This window comes from Haemaphysalis longicornis, unplaced genomic scaffold (genome assembly GCF_048455015.1).
Source record: "Haemaphysalis longicornis isolate Haplotype H1 unplaced genomic scaffold, Haemaphysalis longicornis Haplotype H1 scaffold_1, whole genome shotgun sequence".
Taxonomy (NCBI): Eukaryota; Metazoa; Arthropoda; class Arachnida; order Ixodida; family Ixodidae; genus Haemaphysalis; species Haemaphysalis longicornis.
In genome coordinates, this window is record NW_027526203.1 from 253,197,265 (window position 1) to 253,215,858 (window position 18,594).

Below are 18,594 nucleotides of genomic sequence, written 5' to 3' on the forward strand. Positions count from 1 at the left end.
CTGTGAAAAAGCAGAAGAAAACTGCCAGCGCTCGAGCTGAGGCTTGCGATGTCTGTGCGAGGCGCTTAAACAAAACAAAAAGAAAATGCTGTCCTTTATTTACGTCATGATCTTTTCAGTTGTTATGCTTCACAGTGCGTGACAAATCTTTATTTATCGAGCATCAGGTGCAGATGTTAATGTTAGGGCACCCATCCGGGGAAGGGCATTCTCACCCCAGGGTAACCTGGCTGCGGCTGGTGGTCCGGGCCCCCGGACCTCATAACCAGGCCTTGCTGGATCTAGGCTTCAACAGAAATACCCTGAGGCGCGAAACCCCCCACGCGTGTGCTGAAAGGGCTCTTGTAGCCCTTGCCTTTGCGGTAGCTCCAAGTGAGCATAGAGGACACGCGCGCGCACGCACGCACGCACATGCGCATACGCACACGCACACGCACACGCACACGCACACATACATACATACATACATACATACATACATACATACATACATACATATGTATGGCTGACACAAATGTAGTGAATTTCACATAAATAGCCGGCGAATGGTGGCAGCAGCAAGGTGGTGACATGGGCATTGCTGGTCGAGGGAGGGAAAATAGGCGTTTTTATCGAGAACACATTGCCGTCTTCGGGTTGGCTTCTTCAGACCAGGATACCTTGACCACGGACCGCATCAGCTGTCCTTTCGACAAGCTGACGCTGGTCCTCGAGGTTGGAAGTGGCTAGGATTATCTCCCCAAACTCGTGAGTGGGATAAGGGTTGGTCGCAGCCTACTCCTATCCTACCCTTCATCACCCTACCATGTGTTGAGGCGTCCCTGGGGCCCCGCAAAATCGGCACTGCGAAGAGAAGAGGGTATACGAGCCAAAATTTGTCTTCGAATGGGTTGGAGAAAAGTGCCTGGAGGTCCCGGAAGAGTCGCTCCTTATCACTGGGGAGTTGTTTGTGTGGTGAGAGGTAGTGCTGTCACTCTATCGAGTAGTGTTGTGTGATTTCTTGGTACGTGATTATCGAATGCATGCGCTCACTCGGGCTCGGAGCGCTTATCAGGCTGGTCAGCCATCTTGCGCAAATTCCCTCAGCAATGTTTGTGGGGTTTCAACGAAGGGCCAGGTGACATCTCGAACATTGGGGGGGGGGAGAGCATGGAGTACTTGAAATGGCGTTCTCATAAACGATGTCCGGGAAACATTTATATGCAACCCCAGTGGAAGCATTTAGGGGCGAGGGTAATGTCGTTTGTGCTTATTGGTATAGGCTGTGATGCAAGTGAAACACGCATAGCCATAAAATTTGTTGGCGGTGACATTGCAGTAGCCGATTAATCTATAAAGGAATGCTCGCCGGGACAAAGGGTGTGCGTAGAGATTATGTCTCCTAAACAGCCAGGATTTGTAAACGACCCGCGCGACCATCATCCAGATACTGAACTTGCGCTTGAACCGGTGTTGATAAGGTTCTGAAAGCTGAAGAGGTTTTGCGCTGTGCCTCCAGGTTTCGGTAACACTGAGGAAATGAATTAAGGAGGCGTTTCCTTTCCTCCAGTACTTTCTCGCTCTTCTTATTTAACCGATATGCGCGTTTCCACTTATGTAAGAGCAGTCAAGTATACGATGTTCGAACTTGAGATGACTTCTGTCTCTTTCTGGTTATTTGTAGGGCACAACATTTTGTATCCTCGTGGCCTATTAAAGGAGTTAAACTTCTTCTGAAATAGCCGTGAAGTAAAAGTGGACAAGACTCAAACCTCAAAACGTGTTTTTCGGTGGTGGCCCTTTAACGCCAGTCCCATCGCGGGACACCGGATGACCACAAGCTCGCAACGACTGCTTCAATCCGGGGCGTGGAGCAGCCTATAGTTTTGCGGTATATCCAGGCGGACAGCGCGCCTACATGAGCACTTGACTCCTTCTGATGTACCTGTACGTCCTGACGAGTAATTTAACACCATTTGTTTTCAAAGGAAATGCAACTTCTGTAGAGAAAGATCGCTGTATACGATGGCCCCTCTATACACGCCTTCGTAAAGGGATAAGAGCTGTGTCAACATTTGACTACACACCGAACATGGTTGGCTGGTTGATTGGAGTCATCCTAACAATGGTGCGTACCCTCTCGGGATTGGCCAATTCTGATTGTGATGCCATTGTTAAAAAAGGTTAAGAATTAAAACGAAGAAAATGTGCGTCGGCTGCCATCGTTCCTCATCGTTGCCTTTCACCCACATCTGCAATGACTTCTTTGTCCTCTGGGGTCCAAAGTTTCAACAACTTCGCTTCTTGGTTATCCTGTCTGTTTTATTTTGGTTTCCGGAATTCACTGGTCCCTGGTACAGCACCCGCAATTATGCGTTCCTAATGACTTAGTCCTACAGGAGTTTCCCAAAGGTCCGCACGAGGTAAATTAGTCGCTTCCAACCCTCCCTGGCGACCTCAAGTGTAATTTCAGTCGCCGAAACGAAGCAGTTAAGAACGCGTCTTTGACGACTTGCCTCCCACAGGGAAGTTACAGTCACGGACAAATGAAATGCGGGCCCGAAAAAACCTTGCACCCCTCCGCCTAACGGCGGCGATGGTTGAACGCGAAGCTTTCTCGTGATGTATTCTGTGGTCCGCCAATCCCGCATTGCGAGTATGTGCGCACCGCTTTCCAGGAATACCCACAGCAACTCTAAGGTGTGCACTCCGTAGGCCTAACATTTGGGTTTGGGGTGTACGGCGCGAATCGGTACCTGCTGCTTGGCGTTCGCTTCGACGTTGTCGAAATAGAGTAATCGGATAGACGCCGGCTTCATAGTGCGAGGGACCCAGTTTCGATTCCGGCCACGGGAAACATTTGGTTCTTTCCCTTCGCCCACGACCATTCTTCATCATCGCCAGAGAAAGTTGGCTTTTCTGCAGGACGTGTTGGCGTACACGAGCATCAGTGAGGACACTAAGGTGTCGCTTGAATTGTCAACCGGAACACACAAAATTGAGAAATACTGCGGAGGTCCAATAATGGAGCGCTGTCGGTATAAGCCACATTTCCCGATATTGCTCAGATATTGCTTTGTTGCTGTAATTAGGCCCCGCGTCAGTTTGGCCTGCATGGAAAGACATTTCGCTGTTTGTGTGTTCTGGTTCGTATTTCGGTGATCGCGTTTTATTTGTCCATGGCTGTACGTGTACGTCCTGACTCCTGATTTCGCCCCGTTTGTTTTCGCAGGAAATTTCACTTCATTGCTCGCGTATCCTATCTGTGAACTGTTGAGCCGCACTACACGACGGAATAACCATGGATCATCTGAAAGGGAGAGGCGATACTGTACTAGACAAGATTGCAAAATTATGTTCGGAGTGTCTCACCACCACCGCCTCCGTCGTCGTCGTCGTCGTCGTCGTCATCTTTTTGGCGCCCGCTGCAGGACGAAGACCTCTCCCAAAGATTTCCAGCCACTCCTAATACCGCGAATTTTCCCACATCCCTTATTCGCCACCCAATTTTTCAGTTCATCCCTTCACCGAATCCTTGGTTGGGCTCCCCCTCGAATTCATTTGCCTTCTCTTCGCAGCCATTCGTTAAACGGATGGTCCAACTATTGTCCCTATTCCGCATTGCATGACCAGCCAAGCCTATTTCTTCTATACACTGTTTTTTTTTCCCCGAATCCAGGCTGATGTTTTCTATTTCCGAGCGTTACAAGCATTTCTCGTTGCATGGAATTTTTCTTTTCACCATAAAGACAAAATGCGATCTTGTTTAATTTCAAAGAACTAGCCTTTTATAACGCACTCATCTCCATTCCAGCCACAAAAAAACGTCGTTTTAACGAAAAAAGACGCAAAAGAGTAAAAAAAAAACCTTCGAATTTCCCGTTGCATGACGTGAAGTATGACGCGCTGCAATAAGGGGAACACAAAACCATACAGCATCTTTGGTAAACCGCACTGCGCACTGCCAGTGTGCGCTGGTGCACACTGGGGCGCACCAGTGCGCCTTGTATCCTCGATAACCACACCAGTGCGGAGCATCTGTCCTCGATAAACCAGGCGCACCGTCGCGGGGCAATTTTCAGCTTCCCCGTCGTGCACCGAGAGAGCCTTCTTCCGCCGTCTGCTGCAGCGACGGCGCTTCGACGCACCCGTCTGAAGGCGGAAACCGGACAAGGATGAGTAGTTGGCGTATTTCTCAGTATACGATGCGGCGGGCTCAGAACTGGCGCTAATAAGGGCCGGAGATTGCATATTAGCCCACAAACATTATGTGCCATATATGAATTCCGCTTACTGCAAAGAAGCTAGACTGCATGGCCAGCCAGTATGTAGGAGTAAATATTGAGGCTTTGCATTCGTTTTCTTTAAATGAGGTATCGCGCACAGTGACTGGAGTGTCTGGACTATAAAGGCCTTACATATTTTGCCGTATAGCTGAGGGACGGGCCATGACTGGAGGCACATCGCATTGGCTTTCAGAAGACGAGAAGGAGCGTGCAGGTGGCTCTTTAGAACGTTGTCGCGCATGTGTGCGGGATGTAGGTTGTGTGGTTTTTCAACAAATATCAGTTTTTAGCAGCTCTGCGTCAGATTGAGCTGTTTTATAGGAACCTGTCAATGCTTTCATGAGTTGATCTCATAGCCCAAGATATGGCGCTAGTGTAGAGACCTGGAAGAAGCCGGCTGGAGAGTCGCCACTGCTTCTTCAGTTTTTCTTGGTATGTGGATGATTTGGTTGAATTTTGCGATAAAATTGGTGTCATTGTTATCAGGGCAAAGCACTCTTTTCAATGAACCAAACTGGTATTTTGTCTTTGTGACCTCTTTGAGGGTGTTCCTTGCATGGAAGAAAGTCGACATAATTTTAATTCACAAGAACGGTGATGTAAAAAAACTTCGTTACAGGCTTACTCTCGGTTGTATACAAGCTGTTTGCATAGGTATTACTTAATCGCATAAGAAACAGCCTATATTTCCAACAACCGAGAAAAAAGGCTGTATTTAGGATAGCCTACTCAACAAGTGACCACATCCACGTCATCAATCAAGTAACGGAAAAATCTGCAGAAATTAATAAGTCCCTTTACACAGCACTTATTGCCTACAAAAAAAGCGCTTGATTCTGTGACGCGCAGCGTCAACAGAATCAAGCGCAGCGTCAGCGTCAGCGCACGAAGCGCGGCCACGCATCCAAGCTAAGCGGCGCAGGCGCTCAGCGGCTTGGTAGCGGGGCTTCGTGTCGTCTGCTAAAACTCGGGAGTACGCTCCTTGCTTTGCTGTTAAGCACGCCTAAGGCTATGTTCAGACTACCGACCCCAAAGCCATATCGTGATCTATGGACGTAAAAAAACGGCGTTTCACGCAGTTCGGTCGGCTGAGACGCGAAGGTGGCGTCATTCTTTATAGTTATTACGACAGTTGCGTCAACAGTCTGAACCCGGCCTAACTCTTGGCATGCTTGTAACGTCCTAGCGCGCCGCGACCGCATTGCGGGAAAGCGCACTTCCCTCACTGTGGCGCGTTGTGTAGTTTCTGCATACAACTGAGCGCTTTTTCTTTTCACTTCCCCGATTAGACTGCCACGATGTGCTGCTCCTATACCTTGTTGAAAGACCATTTCCCGAATATTACTTCATCCTGCAGCATGACAACTCGCCGATATACAAGTGGAAAAAAGTTGCTGCTTTGCTAGATAGTCGTGACGAGGCATTCCTCGAATGGCCTCCCCAGTCACCTGACCTCAATGTCATAGACAATGGGGCTCTTCGATTTACACTCTCGGACTCACCGCAGATAGTCCGCGGTGAGTCCGAGACTGTAAATCGAAGAGCCCCAATGTCTGGGGTAACATGAAGATTGCTCTGGCCCACCGACAGCTGCGCGGCCTCTCAGCGGACACGCTCTGTGCCATTGTCCAGGAGGAGTGGGAGCGGCTTAGATCGAACAGCAACTACGTACCGTCGGTCCTGCAGAACAGAATGCAGGCGGCGCCGAATGTTGTGGGGAACCCACCTGCTACTGAGCATAGGGTACTTCCGAAAGTGCATCCCACACGCGGAAGAGACTTCGTACCAGTAAAGCCCCAGTGCCCTCAGAAGTAATATATTTTTGGTTGCTAGTTGGCAGCTGTCCTTGTGGTCATTTAAGCTTGTTGCCTACGCTTTGCGCTACATTCCGCCTGACACGAGCAAGATCTGTGGTGGCGGAAAACCTTCAACGGAGACCAGGAGACTAACTGACCCACTATAAGGCGTTTCAGCGCAGTAATTAATACATCTTCCTTCAGCCTGCTTAATCATGCAGGCAATGTCTTACCTGTAAACAAATCCAGTACAAATCCAGTTTAGCTAAGCACCCATTCTCAGTGATTTTGTACTTAGCTAAACTGGATACCAGCATAGCAAACTCCCTCGCAGGCACAAAAAACAGAAAGGTATTCAGGTACGTCGATGATTACCTGTTCCTCCTAGAGTCCTCCGCTTGTGAGATCCAACCAGACGCTAACGAAATTCTAGCCATGGTGAAGACAAAACGAGCACCCCTCGAAATTACATTTGAGCTACCTGTCCAGAATAGAATCCGCTTCCTTGACATATGTTTTTCTTTTCACGACAATCACATTTGCTGGAGCTACGAACCTAGAGCGTCGCGCTGCGGCCACAAAGTCCTCGGATCGAAACCTGGCGCCGGATGCTGTTTTTTTTTATATATAGAGAGGAGGACTGCGGACGCCGCCGCCGCCGCCGGCGGTGGATGGTTTGGGGTCGCTTATTCGCACTTAAAAGAAATAACAGTTTCCGGCGCCCGGTTTCGAACCCATGACGCCGCGGGCGTTCCGCAAGGTGCCCGGCGCACTACCGCCTGAGCCACGAAACCGACACAGAATTCGATGCACCGAACGCGCCTTATATCCTTCACTCATTTCTGGTGTGTTTCGAAAGCGCCACAAGTTGTCCCGCACCTCCGAAAGATGGCGACACGGGTCCCGCGATCGAGAGATACGATTTGCCGGCGCACCCCCTCGGAAATGCTGTGCATTTGATCGTGCCCCTCGCGAGGGGGATGTCTTTGGTAACAAAAGACTTAAAACCGTATAAACTAGCTCAAGACGTGATTTTTCACAGTTGACTTGTATGCTGACGGCAAAGTTCTCTGCAGCAACAAAGGAGCATTAAGTGACTTCACTGAACATTAGAAGTGAGGGGGTAATTGCGCTCTGCAGTCTCTGCGGTGCTTTGAGAATTTTTGCCCTACACCATATTAGATGAAGGCATCCACAGAAACACAAACAGGTTAGTTCCGTGTATGAAGTTCAGGAGTTCCGTTGAAACTGCCCGTGCCCCCAACGGTGCAGGAAAGAAGGGAGGCCAGGAGTACATGTTTGTACGCATTTTCAATGGCTCTACTAGGACTAATTTATATAACAGCAAGCGCGAACTCGAACGAAAAGCAAGTTGAAAACATGTGCACCATTTTGACAACTTGCAGCACAAGCTTGAAACACAGTGCCCGAGTGTTTAATTATAGTTTGACTAATAATAAATTAAGAATAGTTAAAAGGTACTTGGTACGTATATATGACTTGATTCGCGCACGTTTAGGCTGTAGTGCAGTATCACTTATAAAGCAGACTTAATTAAGCAGTTTACTCCGCACTGTCAACTGTAGTGTACTGAAAGCGCACAGTCTCATGGCTTTACCACTTGAGATAAAATAAAAAGGCACAAAGAAAAAGCTTAGTGACGAAACTGTCCTCTCCTGTCAAGGATGAATGTGTATGCGAGTCTCCGGTATCACAAGCAACCGGGAGGTTTGGCGAGGCGGTGGCAGCGGCCTTGTCAGCCTCAACAGGCTCGGTGGCTGGGGTCACGACAAAGCTGAGACGCATGTCCACGGTTGTACCAGAGGGCAAAGGCGGAGAAGCTGCTGCCTCGTCAACCTCAGCATGATCCACAGCCACAGCCACAGCCGGAGCCACGATGAAGCTGAGGCTCCTGTTCAGGGCCTTGTCAGGAGGCACAGGCATGGTAGCAGTCGCAGTGGCCTCGTCAACAGGAGCCATGGTGTCAGTCTCGTTGAAGCCAAGATGCCTGTAGAAAGGCACCATTAATTGTTCCTCTGCCACCCGGTCGAGAACACCGGCTTCCGAATCTGACTTGGCCAAGAAGCCATGGGTTGGCTTCTTAGGCCCGTCCGGGGTGAAGTAGATGAGGGGCATTGAGTCCCGGAGGGGAACTGGACTCCCCTCAAACGGAGTCGAAGTGAAGGTCGGAGCAGTCAGAGCAGCTGCATCTCTTCGGCTCTCGAGCAACGACAGCTCGTGATCGTCAAAGATAAGGTCTCCACCGTTGATGCACTTGTTGGAATTATCTTGACCGGCCTCCTCCAGCTCGAAGGTCGGTGCTGGCTCCGCCATGGAACGATGTTCTGGATCGTCATCGGACCTGCCGTTGTGATCGCCGATGTGAAGATTTCCCATGGCTGTGGCAAGTGAAGCAATGGGCCCGGAAGGTGAACGCTCCGTGTTCGTTGTGTCCAACAGGCTACCGATAAAAAAGAAATGTGACAAGATTGGTGTGAAAACATGCCCCGACACTTATGTAACTGTTGACCATTGGGTTACAGTGACAAAGGGATGCCAATGTGTAACTATCTACCTACACACGCCAAATGTGGAGCAAAGCCAAAAAGTCTGACGTACGTATTGCTAGCAGTAGTTAGCTCGGAATAAAGAAAGAGAAAGTGTCCATGAACTTAAAAAAACTGCAACGCACGAGCTGAATGCAAGAAGACCCTGTGTGCAGGGGTGCACCCTTTACAGGCCGCTTGCTTCGTTGAACTGGCGTCATTTCCAGGACAGATATGACGTCATTGAAATCTGCGTATCCGGGAATAAAAACAGCGTGTTAAAAACGGCAATTTTCGGAACGCTGTATCTCCGCAACGGTACCACAGGGTGCGGACATTTTTATTGTCTTTGTGCTTCTGTCACTTGTGCTTTATATTTTATTTCTTTTCTCTTTTACATTTTTCTTCCGTAATTTCGTATCTTCCTGATGAAGTTTGACAATTTGCATTTTTTTATGCCTCTGTGCCACGGCTCATTTCTCCCCTTTCTCGACGCTGGTCGTCGTTAGTAACCTGCCTTTAATTGCATCGCAATTGTAAATCCTGCTCTTTCAAGGGTGATTTCCCTCCCCCTGTGAGGAACGAGCTTGAAGAGCGCCTCGCATGGCCGAGATTGTGGCGGCGGCTGGCCGCCAACACTGGAAACTTCTGTCGACGGGCATCACGGCCTGGATAGTCACAGTTCACTCCTTTTAACTCATCTCGTCCATGGCTGGGTAACATCGTCGGTGATGAAGGTGTTTCATGACGCGAATGGCTCCGCTAGTAGGATCCTGGTCTCCTGCAGCTGCTACGGGCGAAAAGTTTGCATCGGCTAACTGTGAAAAAAAAAGACGTTGGATGGGAATGCATTCTCGACCTTAGTATATATTCATGAAAGACCATGAAAAAAATAATAAAGCGCTAGGGGTAGTTGTGAGCAAAGCACGAGGGGGGAAGAAAAAAAAGGCGTCGTGTTCAACTAAGAAAATCATTTCCATAAAGCCCCCTTGCCCCACTTTTCTCACGCAATGGCAATTTACTGACTAAAGGTCAACGCAGACAATGGTTTTCAAAGTCAATGCCTCATCTAAGCAGCTTATAATTAGCCATGTTAAAGCGAAAGGATGGCACACGTACGACACAGAAAAGAGGAGCCGTATCAGGGCCGTAGCCAAGGGGTAGCCAAGAGGAGTTCGAATCCCTCGCGAATTTTTTTTTACGGGCAGTACGTACGCAATACTTACTGCTGCTTTCGGCAAAACTCCTCCCTTCCCATAAACCATACCCCCCCACCCGGAAAAAATTTCTGGCTACCCCCTGATCAAGGTATGAATTGAGCTCCGTATGTTGCTGCAACCAACCTGACGTTTTGACCTATTCTTGTGTGTAACCGAAGTGTTACACAGCAGACCAAAACGGCACACCTTAACACAGAAAAGGCGATTCCACTTTTTAGCAGTTCAGAGTTCCCTGTTCGCAGATCCAGGACAACATTCCCAGCAGGCATGTCCTGGTTGTAATAACACAAGCGCAGGTCCAGGAATCGCCTTTTCTGTTTTAAGGTCGTCTGCTGTTTTTAAGTTCTGTTTGTATAAAACTGGGAATAGTTTCCAGGCACAAATCACGAGGCTCAACGCGGATGGATTTCCCGGAACACGTAATGTTCGAGAGAGGAATCTACGAAAGATGGTCTCGCATCGGAAAGAATGAAAACCGCTGTGATCCCGTACATGCACCGTTTATCGCATGGCTTGAAGGCCTTTCAAGACATGGCCTTTCCCACAGCCGCGACTAAGATCGCCGGCAAGGCCATCCCAAAGGGCTGCGCCTCGCAGGAGGCGCCGGCGGCGGCCACAGCACTCCCGCCGACGGAGGGGGACACAACAAAGCCACGAGAAGGGAAGGGGGTCATCGTCCCGACGGGCACTATCGGCGCTGCCATCATTACAGTTTCCAAAGTTATTATTCTCTATCTTGAATAAGAAATTATTGCTGGTTTTAATAGAGCGGCTTTCAGGTATTGCTTCTGTTTGTAGTGTCATTTTCATCCTAACTGGAAAACTCATGGCTGCTTGCCTTGAAATGTTAAAAATGCCTCCTAATATTTTTCTTAAGAAACAAGTCTAATAAACCAAAAGCGGAACAACCACTGGCAATCACTGTTTTGTTAAAGGGCCAGAATAAATGCTAGAACATACGGGTGAATCGAGACGCTCCTTTTAGTCAAAATCACCGTATCGTACGTTGGTGTGTTTACGACAGAGCTATTTTGGAACGTTGCTATTTAGGCGAACTATGTACGCTAGGCTAATAGTTAAGCAAGCAAATGCCTGAAATGTCTGCATTCAGGCTCATACTAGTCTTTCAACAAGCGAAATGGGCTCACCCCGGACTCGCTTTGGCCACAGGCGCCTCCAGAGCGACCGCAAGGTCTCCGAGCGACAGCCACGGTTAGCTCCTGCATCAATTATGAAAAATAAAACTTGTCAACCGCATTTCGCCTTTAGGACAATGTTGGGAGCCGTGCCCTCAAACCATTTGTATCTCGTAGTGCGGAGGGAATGAAGCCTACAAAAATGGGTGAAGGGTTGATTAATAATGCAAATCCTTTGTTCGAGGGGCACAGTACGCAAGACTCTGTAGGCCATTTTATTGCGTTGGAAACGGAAGGGTCATGGAAGCCTTAAATGCGTCCACGTCTTCCCGTGCACTAAAGAGAGTAGCTGCGAAGAGCGAATGCAGAAGAAGAAGCGGAGTGCAATACATGTAGGGACGTATATATAGATATACAGTGAGAGCTGTTCAGCCCCGCGTGGAGAGGGGAGGCATCCAGCCGAGGCCAAAGGGGAGGGGGAGGCGTACGCCGTGGCTCCGCATTTGCCGCCCATCTCGGCACCGCCTCGGCTTCAGTTCATTCTTAGAGTTAGTAACGAAGTTGCTGGCGCACCTTTGAGCACTTGGTGTGAGGCCAATGCAAGGGTGTGTAGGCGGCAAAAGAGGATTGTATGTGAATGGCGTGACAGAATCCCGAGGCGAAGAAAGCTGAACAAAGAACGCTGTAATAGGCAGCCGATGCCGCCTATAAGCGCGAAAAGGCGACCACTTAGACTGTGGAAGAACGCCAGGCATGGTTTGCGTAATATAGTGATGCGGCGTCGATGTGCCCAGAAATTTCGTACAGATACCGACTCAGTTTTGCGCCGGCATGATAAAATAACTGGCGCGGCTGGAATTAAAACCCATGAACGAATGCTCAGCAGCGCGGCGTTTTTCTTTGAGCATCCTGGACTAAGAAACCACAATGAGTCCAAGCCACTGCACGGGTTTTATTAGCCTTGCCTTGTGAAAATGAGTGTACAGAGGTGCGTTGATATCGAGAGCGACAAGCCCCCGTCTTCTTCGCATACCCACGAGAAGAGAACGTAGTGCAGCACGCACGCATGCACGCTGGCTACCATCTGGAGTTGCATTTTGAACTCCTTGATCTTGGTGTTTTCACACCTATAGGAGGTGGCGCTTCACTACAAGCGACGATTGTGTCCGCGCCACCATTAACCTTCATGCACGTGTTGGGCGGACTCGGATCGGCGCCCCCGCCCACGACACGTGTACCGCAATGCCCCTTCTCCCCCACCCCCCAGCCCCTTTAAGTACGGTACTGTGTACCCAACCAGGCCAATTCAATGAATAAATAAATATACTCCGACCGTTGCCCGAAAACGGCTAAAAGTACCTGCAGCAGTGCCTCGTTTTTGGCGACTCGCTCGCTCCCTCTTACAGCTCGTGTTGTGATCTATGTAGGCGGAGGTAATCTTTGTCGCGTGATTTAGTTTAAATAAGTCGGCTCCGGCGCCCGCTGTTGAATAGTGGGGAAAACACGTGGAGTTTAGGAGCGGCCTGGCTGAGCACCATTTGTCGCAGATGAACTTCATATATAGCATTGCTTCTGGATAAGTCATGCGCTACGCGTAATTCCTTAACTGTCCTATGTCCCAGGACGCCCACTAAGGCAGTGCACAAAATGAGGCCACTAATTTTGACAGCAGCTGAAGCCCTATGGGACGGCAAGACGAGGCAGCAAGAACTTTTTACAGCGAAGCTGTTATTAGGCTGGGCTAGACGATGAACAGGTTTCTCCGCCAGTATAGAAAAAAATTCATTCAAAAATAAACAGGTCCTAGGCCTTTTAATTTGATAGAAGGCGACTTTTATTGCCCTTGGAGAAATGTCTTCTCAGCAATGCGTTTGTGTTTAGAGTAAAGCCCCTTCTACATGGCGCGAACTTCGCCTGCAAATTCGCAACTGTGGCAAAACGATCTGTTCTCGTTGCTGTGGCAAATTGCCAAATGTTCGGAACAGTCGAACGTCTCCCGTTGACGCCTCTTGGCATTTGGCAATTTATCGCAGCAGTGAAAATACGAAAAATAGATCGTTCTGCCGAACGAGCGCCGCCGAAGCTGCGAATTCGCAGGCGAAATTCCCACCATGTAAAAGGGGCTTAAGCCGACTTTTAGAGAGATCGCTCTAAGCTCGGTCTTTGTACGCCATGGCGTTTCAACATTGTGTATTGCACAGTGAAGCATGACCCTATACGGAGGAGTATGTTTACAGAAAACGGCTCTAACTTTTGTGGTATCGAAAGTTTCCCGAAATAAATATGACAATTAGCCGCTAAGACGACTCTCACATTGCGCACCACAGGTTCGTTGGTCGCCCTTCTCCACAGAATGAAGGGCACTGATTTTTCTCCTATAGTTGTTGGCAAAATCGCGCGCATACCAGAGGAGCGCGAGGCGGCGGTACGGTCTTCCCGTTCGGTGCAGGCAGTTTTCCCCTGTACCCGCCGTGACGACGTTGTGCAACAGCTAGCCACGACCCGCGTCACAGCTCCTGACTATAATATTCACGTCGTTACAAGCCGCGAAATAGCAGCTACCGAGACCGTTGTCAACAGGGGTAGAGGCACGGGACGTTTTTCTAAATAACCCTGAAGTCGGCGACAGGCACGGTAACTCACTAAACTGTCCGAACCACTCCTGCGAGCCTCGGAGCATTGTGGGAATGCGAATAGGAAGAACGAGTGCGGTTGCTTGCCTCGTCCGAGACGGGCTGCGCGGACTCTCCAGTCCTCATGTTCGAGCGGTGGTGTCTTTTGAGCAGATGTGTTCGTCGAAAAAATGGGAATCCACTCACTCGAGGCTGGATATTCACCGAAGCAGAAACAGCCATGACCGAGCCAGCCTGTAAAAAGCCCCGTATTTTTTGTCGGCAACTTCGGAAGGAGAGGGTGGGAGCCTAAATATTTCACCCTGCCTTTTCAATGGTATACTTCTGAAAGGTCTCAGTTTTTTTTTTAAGGGAATGGTAGCGAAAAGCTCCATGTAGCCAACGTTCGGTGTACGCTGAAAACGTCCTATAGGTGCTGAGAATCAACGAGTCCCACCTAGAACTGGGTTTCTATTGCCCGTGCATGTTCAACGTGTTTTTAATTGATAATTTATGCGTATTTTTCGCAATTGAGAAAGTGATCTCCCATGATTCGCGCACAATATACTGCAGTTCATTGAGTCGCCAGTTATAGCAAAACAGAAAAAAAAATCGATTTTTTGCTCAGCGAGCCGCGCGTCCGTTCGCGGGTGCGTGTTGGCACGAACGAAAGCAATGGCGAATAGATCTCAGCTGAGGCTTACAACGGCGAACGATTACCCAGAACGCTGCCGCATAGAATGTCATAGCCCCTACCTTTCCCTTCGGTCTGCGGGAGGGGGGGACGAGCCAGCCGCCGAACCAACATTAGCCACCGGTGGGGTGGCAGGGCGCTGCGTGGAGACGCCGAGGATCCCGACTGAATGCCCAGGGCTGGGGCAGCCCTGGAGGCTGCGAGGCCGCCACATGCTGAGCGGACGCCAGCCACCGTTGGGGCGACAGGACGCCGCATGCTGCAGACACTGTGAAGCCAAACACTTCGACCGAACGCTCGGAAGTATACGGAGCCCTTTAGACGGCGGGCCCATTCGCTGTGCCTACGCCGGCCACCGGAGGGGCGGCAGAACACACAGACGCCAGGACGGAACGCTCAGCTGGTGAGCCAGGCTCGAGGAACTGGTGCACGAGGAAGGAGGCGATGGCGATGGTGCTAGGGTTGTCACTCGGAGCCCGCATTGCTGTGAAAAAGCAGAAGAAAACTGCCAGCGCTCGAGCTGAGGCTTGCGATGTCTGTGCGAGGCGCTTAAACAAAACAAAAAGAAAATGCTGTCCTTTATTTACGTCATGATCTTTTCAGTTGTTATGCTTCACAGTGCGTGACAAATCTTTATTTATCGAGCATCAGGTGCAGATGTTAATGTTAGGGCACCCATCCGGGGAAGGGCATTCTCACCCCAGGGTAACCTGGCTGCGGCTGGTGGTCCGGGCCCCCGGACCTCATAACCAGGCCTTGCTGGATCTAGGCTTCAACAGAAATACCCTGAGGCGCGAAACCCCCCACGCGTGTGCTGAAAGGGCTCTTGTAGCCCTTGCCTTTGCGGTAGCTCCAAGTGAGCATAGAGGACACGCGCGCGCACGCACGCACGCACACGCGCATACGCACACGCACACGCACACGCACACGCGCATACGCACACGCACACGCACACGCACACGCACACGCACACGCACACATACATACATACATACATACATACATACATACATACATACATACATACATACATACATACATACATACATACATACATACATACATACATACATACATACATACATACATACATACATACATATGTATGGCTGACACAAATGTAGTGAATTTCACATAAATAGCCGGCGAATGGTGGCAGCAGCAAGGTGGTGACATGGGCATTGCTGGTCGAGGGAGGGAAAATAGGCGTTTTTATCGAGAACACATTGCCGTCTTCGGGTTGGCTTCTTCAGACCAGGATACCTTGACCACGGACCGCATCAGCTGTCCTTTCGACAAGCTGACGCTGGTCCTCGAGGTTGGAAGTGGCTAGGATTATCTCCCCAAACTCGTGAGTGGGATAAGGGTTGGTCGCAGCCTACTCCTATCCTACCCTTCATCACCCTACCATGTGTTGAGGCGTCCCTGGGGCCCCGCAAAATCGGCACTGCGAAGAGAAGAGGGTATACGAGCCAAAATTTGTCTTCGAATGGGTTGGAGAAAAGTGCCTGGAGGTCCCGGAAGAGTCGCTCCTTATCACTGGGGAGTTGTTTGTGTGGTGAGAGGTAGTGCTGTCGCTCTATCGAGTAGTGTTGTGTGATTTCTTGGTACGTGATTATCGAATGCATGCGCTCACTCGGGCTCGGAGCGCTTATCAGGCTGGTCAGCCATCTGAGAAACGTGGCGCTTGTCGCTTTCGTAGTTGCGCAAATTCCCTCAGCAATGTTTGTGGGGTTTCAACGAAGGGCCAGGTGACATCTCGAACATTGGGGGGGGAGAGCATGGAGTACTTGAAATGGCGTTCTCATAAACGATGTCCGGGAAACATTTATATGCAACCCCAGTGGAAGCATTTAGGGGCGAGGGTAATGTCGTTTGTGCTTATTGGTATAGGCTGTGATGCAAGTGAAACACGCATCGGGGTGGCTGAAGCCATAAAATTTGTTGGCGGTGACATTGCAGTAGCCGATTAATCTATAAAGGAATGCTCGCCGGGACAAAGGGTGTGCGTAGAGATTATGTCTCCTAAACAGCCAGGATTTGTAAACGACCCGCGCGACCATCATCCAGATACTGAACTTGCGCTTGAACCGGTGTTGATAAGGTTCTGAAAGCTGAAGAGGTTTTGCGCTGTGCCTCCAGGTTTCGGTAACACTGAGGAAATGAATTAAGGAGGCGTTTCCTTTCCTCCAGTACTTTCTCGCTCTTCTTATTTAACCGATATGCGCGTTTCCACTTATGTAAGAGCAGTCAAGTATACGATGTTCGAACTTGAGATGACTTCTGTCTCTTTCTGGTTATTTGTAGGGCACAACATTTTGTAGCCTCGTGGCCTATTAAAGGAGTTAAACTTCTTCTGAAATAGCCGTGAAGTAAAAGTGGACAAGACTCAAACCTCAAAACGTGTTTTTCGGCGGTGGCCCTTTAACGCCAGTCCCATCGCGGGACACCGGATGACCACAAGCTCGCAACGACTGCTTCAATCCGGGGCGTGGAGCAGCCTATAGTTTTGCGGTATATCCAGGCGGACAGCGCGCCTACATGAGCACTTGACTCCTTCTGATGTACCTGTACGTCCTGACGAGTAATTTAACACCATTTGTTTTCAAAGGAAATGCAACTTCTGTAGAGAAAGATCGCTGTATACGATGGCCCCTCTATACACGCCTTCGTAAAGGGATAAGAGCTGTGTCAACATTTGACTACACACCGAACATGGTTGGCTGGTTGATTGGAGTCATCCTAACAATGGTGCGTACCCTCTCGGGATTGGCCAATTCTGATTGTGATGCCATTGTTAAAAAAGGTTAAGAATTAAAACGAAGAAAATGTGCGTCGGCTGCCATCGTTCCTCATCGTTGCCTTTCACCCACATCTGCAATGACTTCTTTGTCCTCTGGGGTCCAAAGTTTCAACAACTTCGCTTCTTGGTTATCCTGTCTGTTTTATTTTGGTTTCCGGAATTCACTGGTCCCTGGTACAGCGCCCGCAATTATGCGTTCCTAATGACTTAGTCCTACAGGAGTTTCCCAAAGGTCCGCACGAGGTAAATTAGTCGCTTCCAACCCTCCCTGGCGACCTCAAGTGTAATTTCAGTCGCCGAAACGAAGCAGTTAAGAACGCGTCTTTGACGACTTGCCTCCCACAGGGAAGTTACAGTCACGGACAAATGAAATGCGGGCCCGAAAAAACCTTGCACCCCTCCGCCTAACGGCGGCGATGGTTGAACGCGAAGCTTTCTCGTGATGTATTCTGTGGTCCGCCAATCCCGCATTGCGAGTATGTGCGCACCGCTTTCCAGGAATACCCACAGCAACTCTAAGGTGTGCACTCCGTAGGCCTAACATTTGGGTTTGGGGTGTACGGCGCGAATCGGTACCTGCTGCTTGGCGTTCGCTTCGACGTTGTCGAAATAGAGTAATCGGATAGACGCCGGCTTCATAGTGCGAGGGACCCAGTTTCGATTCCGGCCACGGGAAACATTTGGTTCTTTCCCTTCGCCCACGACCATTCTTCATCATCGCCAGAGAAAGTTGGCTTTTCTGCAGGACGTGTTGGCGTACACGGGCATCAGTGAGGACACTAAGGTGTCGCTTGAATTGTCAACCGGAACACACAAAATTGAGAAATACTGCGGAGGTCCAATAATGGAGCGCTGTCGGTATAAGCCACATTTCCCGATATTGCTCAGATATTGCTTTGTTGCTGTAATTAGGCCCCGCGTCAGTTTGGCCTGCATGGAAAGACATTTCGCTGTTTGTGTGTTCTGGTTCGTATTTCGGTGATCGCGTTTTATTTGTCCATGGCTGTACGTGTACGTCCTGACTCCTGATTTCGCCCCGTTTGTTTTCGCAGGAAATTTCACTTCATTGCTCGCGTATCCTATCTGTGAACTGTTGAGCCGCACTACACGACGGAATAACCATGGATCATCTGAAAGGGAGAGGCGATACTGTACTAGACAAGATTGCAAAATTATGTTCGGAGTGGTGGTGGTGGTGGTGGTGGCCCGAAAAATGGCGCATACCCACTTAGGGGGATTGGCCAAGAAGAGTTATGTTTTCATTACAATCAATCAAGGCGAAATAATGGAGCAGAAGAAAGAATTTGGTCTAGGTTAATGAGAGAGAGAGAGGGAAAACACGAGAAAAAAAAAACAGAGAGAAGAATAGGAAATTTATAGTAAAAGTCAGCCTAATCGGAATGTTTTTAGCACTGCAGACGAGCTGTCTCCGAAATGAAGGAGTGGATGGCGTTGCACACGTCCCTATGACATCGGCCCAGCCTAGTCCCCCCAAACGACAAGAGCACCGGTACAGTTAAAG

The 18,594-nt window shown here is 49.5% G+C and overlaps 1 protein-coding gene across 2 annotated transcripts; it reads right to left on the minus strand.

Moving 5' to 3' along the window:
- Positions 1-7,187: 7,187 nt before the first annotated feature.
- On the minus strand, positions 7,188-14,742 carry LOC144144340 (uncharacterized). Of its 2 annotated transcripts, XM_077675765.1 has the most exons (3): positions 14,332-14,734; positions 10,976-11,047; positions 7,189-8,522 (listed from the first exon to the last, which is right to left on the minus strand). In XM_077675765.1, the coding sequence occupies exon 3, from the start codon at positions 8,456-8,458 to the stop codon at positions 7,676-7,678; it is 783 nt and encodes a 260-aa protein (XP_077531891.1). In that variant the 5' UTR covers positions 8,459-8,522; positions 10,976-11,047; positions 14,332-14,734; the 3' UTR covers positions 7,189-7,675. The 2 variants fall into 2 exon arrangements, with proteins under 2 accessions (XP_077531883.1, XP_077531891.1); XM_077675757.1 differs by lacking the exon at positions 10,976-11,047 and having other exon boundaries at positions 7,188-8,522; positions 14,332-14,742.
- Positions 14,743-18,594: the final 3,852 nt, after the last annotated feature.

Excerpts from the sequence above, each read along its gene's own strand:
- LOC144144340 (XM_077675757.1), bottom strand. The coding sequence starts at position 14,603 with ATGGGCCCGCCGTCTAAAGGGCTCCGTATACTTCCGAGCGTTCGGTCG. Across the intron at positions 8,523-14,331 it reads CCCGCAGACCGAAGGGAAAG|CCTGTTGGACACAACGAACA; the intron begins GTAGGGGCTATG and ends TTTTATCGGTAG.